The following is a 9,633-nucleotide window of genomic DNA, read 5'->3' as shown; positions in this document are numbered from 1 at the left end:
TTTAAAATAAAAAGATGTCCAAAAACCTTAATGGTAAAAATGCTTTTCCATGCAATTTAAGCTTTTCAAGATCGCTGCAGATAAATGTTTCCATGACTCCCGTGAATCTGAACTGTGATAGTTTCACCAGTTGAATTTGGTAGTTCATTTAGTGAAACATCAGGAGACCCACTGACTGTTTGCTTGAGATTTCTGTTTACTGACATATTGTATGTGGAAGTAAAATCTAAACATTTCAGACAAATTTAATTCCAACTGTGAACAATTTTACTAATGGCTTTCCATTTCTATTTAAATAAATAACACTGTTGTCAGGTCTCAGCATATTTTTAGCTGAGGAAATTGGTTTAAAAGATTCAATGATGTTTAGTAATGTTTTTTAATAAAACCTTTCAGTGACCATCTTTCTGATCCATGTAAAAAACAATGTCTATTCATCATAAAGTGTGATTATTCTTCAATATATGAATACACTGATGTATATATTTACTGAAAAAAATAATTTGTATAAATATTAAAATAATCACCTACTGAAGCTACATGAGTTTTAGCAGCACTGTCAACCATTAACAAGGAATTTTGCTCCCATCAGCAAACCAATATTAGTGAGTTGATACAGATTTCATTTGTTTCAATTCTGTGACAATTAAAATCAACAAACCAACATGAAGCTCTACCGAGGCGTTTGATAAACGCTTTAATGTTTTGTACTTTGGAAAGAACCTTTTGGGACAGAACCTTATCAGAGAATATTCTGGATTTGCTGTTAAAGCCTGTCTTTTTTTCTCTAACAGTTTCTGATGTGTGTCACTCTAACCTATCAGGATGTCTGCTAAGATAAATAACACCTTTTACCTTACAGTCCATCTCCTTGTTTTATAGCTTCTTACAGAATATGATTGTGATGTTTAGTTCATCATTCAAAAACAGAAAATAAAGGAATGATGCACAAGAAATAAGAACCATTAGTTTAATTAGTGTAAGACAGCATTTCACGTGAGAAAGTGGGCTTTTATTTCTGGTTGAAACAAAGCTAATTGTGAGTTCTACACTTTACAAAAGGAGTAAATTTGCTTCTATGTTTGCAGAGAAGCCATCGCACGCTAAGCTGAGTAACAACATTTAAATTTTTAAATTCAACAGAAGTTTTGTTACAGTTAGGCTGCTGCAAGAATTTACAAGTTAAATTCATGTTCACCAGCCTTTTCAACTTTAAGATTCATGAAGCACAAGCTGATTGTGCAAAAAAGGATGCTGTTTGCACACTTGAAGTTATAATAAGCAAGTTTTATTGGAAATTAAGTAATCCCCAGAGCTAGATTATGATGCCAGGAATGTGAAAACATAGGCGCCTGCCTCACTTGCCAACTGGATTACATGGCACCTGACCTTAATTACAAACCTGCTCAATCAGGATAACACCAGATGGATGGACAGGGAGAGGAAAATGGATGAAATATTACATATGATGTTTGTGGTTATTTTTATGGTTCCTAAGGTCACACATAACACAAATTTACAATATGACTCAGCAATATTTTCCAACATCAGATTTCTGAGCACTTTATAATAAATTCTTTATTTTAGAATCCTTTCTTTTACTCTGAAAATCTAGTCAAATTAAATTAATACCAAAAGTTGATTTAGAATCTCTTTTAGAAATAGCAGCCCATGACCTAACATTTATATTTTAACAAAGTACAAAATGTGTACTGGGCTTAGTTCATTTATGTCTTGAACTGGTTCTAAAATAAGTTACTGCTCCAACAAACTCAGAAACCAAGCATTTTGTGTTACTGATCTGATTAAGATTCATTGCTCTCATGTTCTCATATGTATACATTGGTCATAGTAGTTGATACAGCCAGCAAATACAGTTTACACCAACAAAAGCAGATTAAACTAAATTCCATAATCGTGGCACAAAAAAAAAAAAAAAATTCACAGGATCCTAAGCGTATTTCGGTTTGAACAGTGTCTTTTGTTTGTGTGAGTGCTCTTCTCAGGGACTGCTTGAGTGACAGAAACACATGATAGCGATTAGGAATATTTCAAGTCTTTTTGATCCAAACCCGACTTCTCCCCAGAATGTGAGCATTTTCCAAAGTCACTTCCTTTCCATGTAGTGATGTATTTATTCTTGTCATTTTTCAGTCGTTTGGCTGAATCCAGCAGATGAAGCAGCAATGTTTTGATTATACCGTGACAGCACATTATGAATTGTCCTTTCTTTTTCCTTGCTTTTTATTTTCTTCTACAGAGGGAAAACAAGAAAGCCGGAGAACGTTGAATATTGCCATCCGCCCACTAGATTTCCCTTTTCCAGCTTCAGATAAACTTTGTCCTCTTTTTCAAGATAAAGTAGAACTCCATTGGTGGCAGCTTCACGAGTCACATCTTTGTCGCCTGCAAAGGCAGAGATGACTGGTTTTCCATTTAGCATCAAGTTAACCTGAATAATTCACAAGAAAGTAACAATTAATGAATGTGCAGATGAAAGGATGACAATAAAGTGCAAACAACAAGCACGGAACTGCAACACAGACATTTATTAAAGTTAAGACAAATTAAGACAAGGTGTGCTGGTAAATATAGAATAATATTCTGTCAGTGTCAAGTTTGAGCTTTTCAAATTGGATGAAACCACTCACTTTTGATTGTTTTGAGACTAAGATACCAGAAGTTGAGGATTTGTGAAAAAGTTAAAATTGTTTTCTTAACCTTTTACATATTTGCCTCTGAAGAACATGTAAATGTGAAGTAAAAATCAGCCTTGGGAATAACTTCAAGAAGTAAGATGCTTCCCTCTGTGATGGAGACTTTTGCTTACTTGAACAACAAAGGAGCCCAACTTCCTCTCAGTCTGAAATTTGTTTGCTATCTTGTGTTGTTTTTCTTTGTATTAAATGATTATTCAAATAAGTATACTTCAGTTTATTATGAGACTATTTTTATTTTTGATCCTGCTTTTGTAGAAGTATATATTTATTGCCTAGACTGGTGATTTCCAAAGTTTTGAGGCTCTGAGGCACAAAATACTGGTGGAAAAGACCATCATTACCAGTTAATCATACCAGAAGGTCAATTAAATAAGAGAGTTCTGATAATAGAAACATAATCATGAGCAAATATATTACTTTTATCTACTTAACAATGACATATAACATTTACAGCATAAGTGTGCTTTCTATTATCAGAGTTGTGCAGAGGGGTTCTGGACTCCACACTTGCTGATTCACAAACCCCAGTGGGGTTCCAACCCCGAATTAGGAAACCAGTGGTCTAGGCTACTAAACCAATTTAATGAGATTTAAAGGAGCAGTGGGGCATTGAAAAGCAAAAATCCAATAAAATCCAAGGTGAATTGCTACCACTATTAAAACTGCAGCAATAAGAACGGCTCCTTCCTGAGCTGACAGAGCTGTCTTGTGGTTGATATGACTAATGCCTGGTGAAAAGTTTTTTTTTTTTTTTTGATGCTGGTTAGCAAAACACCTATTCTATTTGTTTGAAAGAATAGGTGATGCTGGTACTGTTTGTCTGATTTACCCCAAAATAAGTTCTAATAAATATACCTTTCCAGCATATGCTCTGGTCTTTTTTCCTCTTGCTTTTTTTAATCTAGTTTTACCAAAAACTGCCCAGAGTCCAAACCCTTTGGTGTGATGGACTTATAACATTGTTAATTGAATGATTTTATATTTTGGCTTTATTGTCTGCTCCACTACATCAACATAGTCTTTCAGTTTACTGACTAGCCTTATTTCTTTTCATTCCCATGAAGGCAGTGAAGGGAATATTCTCACGTATGTACAAGACACGCTTATCAGCTTAGCTCTTTCAAATCTTTTGGTCAATTAGTGATCTCATAATTATAGAGAAGTCTGCATAAAGAGTGAGTGATGTTGAGAAAAGTGTGCCATCAAATGATTAGCAATCTGCAAAATGGCTTTTTTTTTTAGTTAATACAATACTATTTCCATTAGACCACATTTATAAAATAAGTTATTTTTTCCACTTGTCATGGATGCATTATTACCAATTCCACTGAAAGGAAGAATCCTGAAAGGAAGGTATCAGATATTTTTACTTTACTTCTGTATCATTTGTGCTTGCCTTGAGGACAGCATAGGTATAAAATGCTAAATTCACCCATATTTCTCCTAAACAAAATTGCCAAAAGTGATATTTAAAGTACTTTTTTTATAAGTTTTTGATGATTAACATTTTTTTAAGCTGATATAATTGTGTAAGCTAATATTTTTGATGAATTACTATAATACAATTAGCCATTTTTATAGAAAATGGTGTGTGAACTACATGAAGACGGTACCTGTATAGTTTGGCTCTGGTACACTTTAATGACGTGGAAGTTAAAACTGTAGACTCCTTTTCTTGGGGAAAGAAAGACAGACTCAAATGTGAAGTAGTTTCCTATATTCACAAGTACCTGGGAGAAAAAAGAAAAGGCAAAAACAGTATGTATTGTGACAACAGTCCTTATTTATTCAATACTTCAATAAAGGCCTTATTTCAAATGGCTTTTGTGATTAAATAAAAAGAGTAATCAACTCTATTGTGAGTGTCCTTGGGGTCAGACACTGAAATTACACAATTTGCCAAACATTCAACTGTTGTTTTAGGTAGATTGAAAAATGCATTCAAAGGTTTCAAGGGGGTTTTTTGGATTTTTTTGGCTTTTATGGCCACATCACATTTTCCATTGCCAACCCCAAACCTGAAATGATCTGGAGGCTTTGTCATGTGGTATTATATACAAAATAATCTACTGACAATAAGAAAGTAGACAAATAAATATTTTTTTCAGTCATTTGCATGTTGAAATCCATGTAACCTGAATATGCCCGTCAGCATCTCCAGCAGACCATTCACAACCATCTCATGGTGTCACTAAAAGGTTTTTCTGCACACTATAGTCACATTAGAGCCACTGAAGCAAAACGAAAAGAGGTTTGTAGATTTTAATTAATGTAGGCAGCAATTCTCTTCCTATCTGCAGTTTCACACCCTCCTGATTTGCATCTGCTCAAAATCCAACGTAAGTTGAATCAGAATATTTCACAAATCTAGTCATGGGATTCGCTGAATTCACACACCAGATCGTTATGCAGACACGTCAAAAGATTACGGTGTGCAATTCAGACTAGAAGGTAGATGACTGTTTCAGGGATCCCAACACTTGATGCTGCCAATGGATGTGTAAATTTTCTGATTTTTCATGTTTGGGTTCTTCTTTCATGCTCAAAGGAGACTGCAGGGCCAGTCCAAGAATGTCAAGGCAATAAGCTGTATCTGCTTCCAGTTATGTCTGTCACTAACCACAGAAGAGCTTTTTAAATTGTCAAGTCTGTTTTGGTGTAGTTTGACATTTCTTGTCACTATAATTACCTGTAATACTATTTTCTTGTCCTGAAATCCAATTGGTCTTACGAAAGTGACGCAAAATATGAAAAATACAATATTTATACCTCCATCTCAAGGACTAGAACCAAATTGCACCAACAAATTGTCTAGGAAATTCTGCTGGAAGTAGGAGCAAAATAGAATAAAATTAAACATAATTTCTACCAACTCATCTAGGTAGAAATCATGCCTTCTATTCAGATGTGTATGGTTTTTCTTGTAACTAATTTGTGTATTCAAATAAACATGTATGTAGTTTGATCAAAAATCATTTTGCTTCTTTAAAATACAACAATTTTTACATTGAAATACACATCAGAACATTTCACAAATCTAGTCATGGGATTCGCTGAATTCACACAGATCGTCATGCAGACACGTCAAAAGATCACGGTGTGCAATTCAGATGAGAAGGCAGATGACTGTTTCAGGGATCTGCCTTTGTCTGCTTTGTCTGCTCAGCGTAGGGAAGAAATTCAAAATAAATTAATGGTCTGCTGTATATTTTAGCTTACTAAGCAAAATTACTATTATTTTATTTCAATATAATTGTAAATTAAATAAATATTTGTGTAACTGTCCTGACCTTTGTCTGACTTTTGTGGTTTTGAGTATGTTTTAAGAAATATATTGATATTAGCAAATCCAAGCTAACAGTATTAATTTAGTATGTTTGTATATACCTTAATATACTTTAATCTGAACAATATTTACCTTATCTCTGAATGGATTAGATGAAGTGAAGTATCATTCTACTATATTAAGTCTTCATCATCACTTACTGATACAGAAAGTCCATTTTGTGATTTTTCCACTCAAATTACTTTCTTCAAGTTAAATCTGAGTAAAGCCTCCAAAAGTCAGTAATTGGACTTCTCTGAAAATCTGAATGATAATGAAGTATTTTCTTTCGATCAATTTTACTACTTCTGAACCAGGTGTATCCACTGCTGATGAGAAAACAACTGCAAACGGATACAAAGTTTGAATTTCTCACATCTGCTGGACTTTATGGGACGATTGCTCCTGCATCTACTTAATGCAAAACAGTTGCAAAAACTCAAGTAGACTCATTGCTTTGTAATTTTCCCCCAAAAGCTATAAACTCAAAAATGAATTTTAGAGCCAGCAGTGTAGGAAAATGTCATTTTAGAGAATCTGTCTTGTGTGTTTCCACCGAATTTCTCCGGATTCCTGCAGAGACAAGCATCTGCTTGTTATTTTTAAATGCCACAAGAGAATCTAAAAAGTATACGGTTGAGTTTGTGTTCTGATAATTACAGATAGCAGTAAAGAGAGTTTTTGTGATATAACAGAGAGGACTGTGCCTTTTGTTTGGCTAGAACGAGTTATACATTATGTCCCAGAACAGTTCTAGAATGTAATTTCAGTTTTCATCTTCAATAAAAAAGTATTTGAATCTTTAATCTTGGTTTCTTATGCGAGGTAAGCCAAAGCATGGTGGGTGATTTCAGGCATCTTTTTTTCAAAACAAGTCATAAAGCTCAAGAAAGCTCAGACAGTTTGGTTTAGGATTGATTATTCAGTTTTTATTGTCAAAGACTATTCATTCTCAACAAATAAGTAGGTCAACATTCTGTGTAGACTCTTATTAGGGAATTGTTACAATGATAGTTTAAACACATTAAATATGGGTTAAATTAATTATATCTCAGAATATGAGTTACTTGATATATGTTGTTCCCCTGACATTATTTTATACAAATACAGAAGTCAACATATCACAAACTGTGTTTTTGTTTTTGCCTACTTCTTCCAGTAGGCCTTAAGTTGGGAGCAATAGGCTATGTAAAATGTTCTTCTTGAAAAAACATAAATAATTCTCATTTAGACATTAATTTACTATGACATTATGCATTAAATAGAGAGCTCACCCAAATTGTCTCTTCACCTTTTGATTTATTGTTTCATATCATTTTTTGAATATCTGCTACAGGGTTTCAAATGTCTGTCACTATCTCCATCCGGGATGTAAATGTTTCATCCCTCACTGAATCAACTGCTTGAAATAAATGTAAATACAGTATTGACATGAAATAGTTTAATTATACATATGATTTGAGTGTTTTATGAGTATTAAAAAAACGATAGTTAATTAAAAATACATAACTACAAAGATATTTTTTAACTTAAATTGTTTATGGTTATCAGGTTACCAGGTAACATGTCTACTATGTTATCAAATGAGTTGAGTTATAAACTTTTTCAAAGTTTGAAAAGCTATAGACGTGATCATTTCATCCAGATGGTGACTGTAATATCCTTTGGCTACATTTATGGGACTCGACAGTAGAAAGAAGTTGGCATAGCATCACTTGCACTTGGGGAGCAAGTGATGCTAAATGAATGGCTAAAAGTTTGGATAGGCCTTTGTTGTGACTCCTATGGAAACCATGTTGGAGGAATCAACAGGTCATTTGAAATTAGGTCCAGGATTACATAAATGCGTCGCTCTTTTGCTGTCAATCCACTCTACTGGGATCACAAAATTTCAACAAATGTTTTATTGAACTCTGAGTCACAACATATCAATATCTCAGTCACATATATCAATGATGCCTCCTGTAACCTAAATGGTCAATAGGACGATTGGACTGATTTTTCTGTTTAGAAACCTTCTATGAGTGTGCATACTATATGATTTTTATAAGCAAACTATCACCTCCTTCTGGATTAAATTTCACATTTATTATGTGTAATATCACTATTATTGTACAATATAATTATTTTGTTATAACATGATAGCGCATAAAAAGATGTTTTCTTTGTGACAGCAAGATATTTCCATAGGATGTACTTCCAGTGAAATAATGCTGAAATGAGGTTTGGACATTCCTGGTTTTGTTACAACACCACAGCAGAACATTCACCATGTATGATGAGCATCTGTAAAGGGAAATTCAGAAACTACAACAATAAACATAAAGTTTTGGTTTATATACAGTTCAATCTAATTGCTAATCCTGAATACATTTCTATTTATAAATACGTAAATAATTTGCATACTATCTGGTGTGGAATAAATCCTCAAGCATAAAAAATTGCGTTTTAAATAAACCTGTTCTTTAATCTGAATAATTGATAAGCAATAAAAACTTTAAACTGTGTGAAAAGTTCAAACTTTGGGGCCTGTTGCTGGCGGGTGGGCCTAAGCTGCAGCTTTGTTCGTGTTTGCCTTGGACCGGCTCTGGGTGAGCGTTACGCGTGCATGGCGCTGATGGTTGAAAGCACAGGTGCGTGTTTGTGGGCTCATACAGGACACAAGATCCGGTTACTCTTGGATCTGCGTGCGGCCAACCAAATATTCTGTGTCAGCTGCAACCACCTTCAAAACTAAACTCCAGGTTGCAGCTGCATTAAAACATGCAATTATATTTTAATGTTCTGCATCACGTCAGAGACAAGTTTTACTACTAAGAAAAAGCCAAATGAGTAAAACTGGTGTGAAAACATATTGACAGAATAGCCTATTGAAACTTCAAACACATTTTTAATTACATTAATTATCACAGCAATAAAAAAGTTTGAACCTGATCGAAGTAGATTATTCTTGTTTTGTTGCTCATTTCTGACGGCTCGTGATTGTTGCTCCGGACTGCAGAAAAAGCCACCTTGGAGTTGGCGGCGCGCACGGAGATGCCGAGCGGAGAGGACGAGGACCTCCAGTCCGTGGCCGGGTTGGAGTCGCACACCACCAGGCATTTTCCTTCCAGGACGATCGGCTCCGTATCATTCTGAGCTCTCGCAACCCTGGAGATCATCGTCCAGCTGAGCAGCAGTATGAGCCAGTTCACCATGGCGCTCCTATTTCTGTTGTAATAGCTCCGATTTGTAGAGAGGCAGAGACCTTCTCCTGCGCGCCGCGAGTTCTCCAGTCCCACCACCGGTCTTCACCGCCGCAGACGCGTCTGACGCTGTGAGCTTCTCTTACTGGACCCAAAAAAGAGCCATAATCGAGCGAAACGTCAGTGACAATGAATCCTTATTAGGCTATATCTAAATCACGTCCCGCAGAAACAAAATAAACAAAAATGTTAACATTTTCAGTTAGAATTCATTCAGAAATCGTGGATGAGACCATAGTGGACCACCGTGGAAGCTGGATGAAAAATGGTTCCAGTTAAATCAATCGATGAACCGTCCATAGCCCTCACTCCTACTCCGAATAACGCATCTGGTAACAGCTGC

The 9,633-nt window shown here is 35.1% G+C and overlaps 1 protein-coding gene across 1 annotated transcript; it reads right to left on the bottom strand.

Moving 5' to 3' along the window:
• Positions 1-1,272: 1,272 nt before the first annotated feature.
• On the bottom strand, positions 1,273-9,633 carry cbln4 (cerebellin 4 precursor). The gene is made up of 3 exons (XM_055056984.1): positions 8,976-9,633; positions 4,334-4,450; positions 1,273-2,452 (listed from the first exon to the last, which is right to left on the bottom strand). The coding sequence occupies exons 1-3, from the start codon at positions 9,240-9,242 to the stop codon at positions 2,255-2,257; spliced, it is 582 nt and encodes a 193-aa protein (XP_054912959.1). The 5' UTR covers positions 9,243-9,633; the 3' UTR covers positions 1,273-2,254.

Source organism: Poeciliopsis prolifica, unplaced genomic scaffold (assembly GCF_027474105.1).
Source record: "Poeciliopsis prolifica strain line A6 unplaced genomic scaffold, Auburn_PproV2 SCAFFOLD046, whole genome shotgun sequence".
Taxonomy (NCBI): Eukaryota; Metazoa; Chordata; class Actinopteri; order Cyprinodontiformes; family Poeciliidae; genus Poeciliopsis; species Poeciliopsis prolifica.
This window is presented reverse-complemented; position numbering and strand designations above follow the sequence as displayed.

Excerpts from the sequence above, each read along its gene's own strand:
- cbln4 (XM_055056984.1), bottom strand. The coding sequence starts at position 9,242 with ATGGTGAACTGGCTCATACTGCTGCTCAGCTGGACGATGATCTCCAGG. Across the intron at positions 4,451-8,975 it reads GAATAATCTACTTCGATCAG|GTACTTGTGAATATAGGAAA; the intron begins GTTCAAACTTTT and ends TTTTTCTCCCAG. Across the intron at positions 2,453-4,333 it reads ACCAGAGCCAAACTATACAG|GTTAACTTGATGCTAAATGG; the intron begins GTACCGTCTTCA and ends TGAATTATTCAG.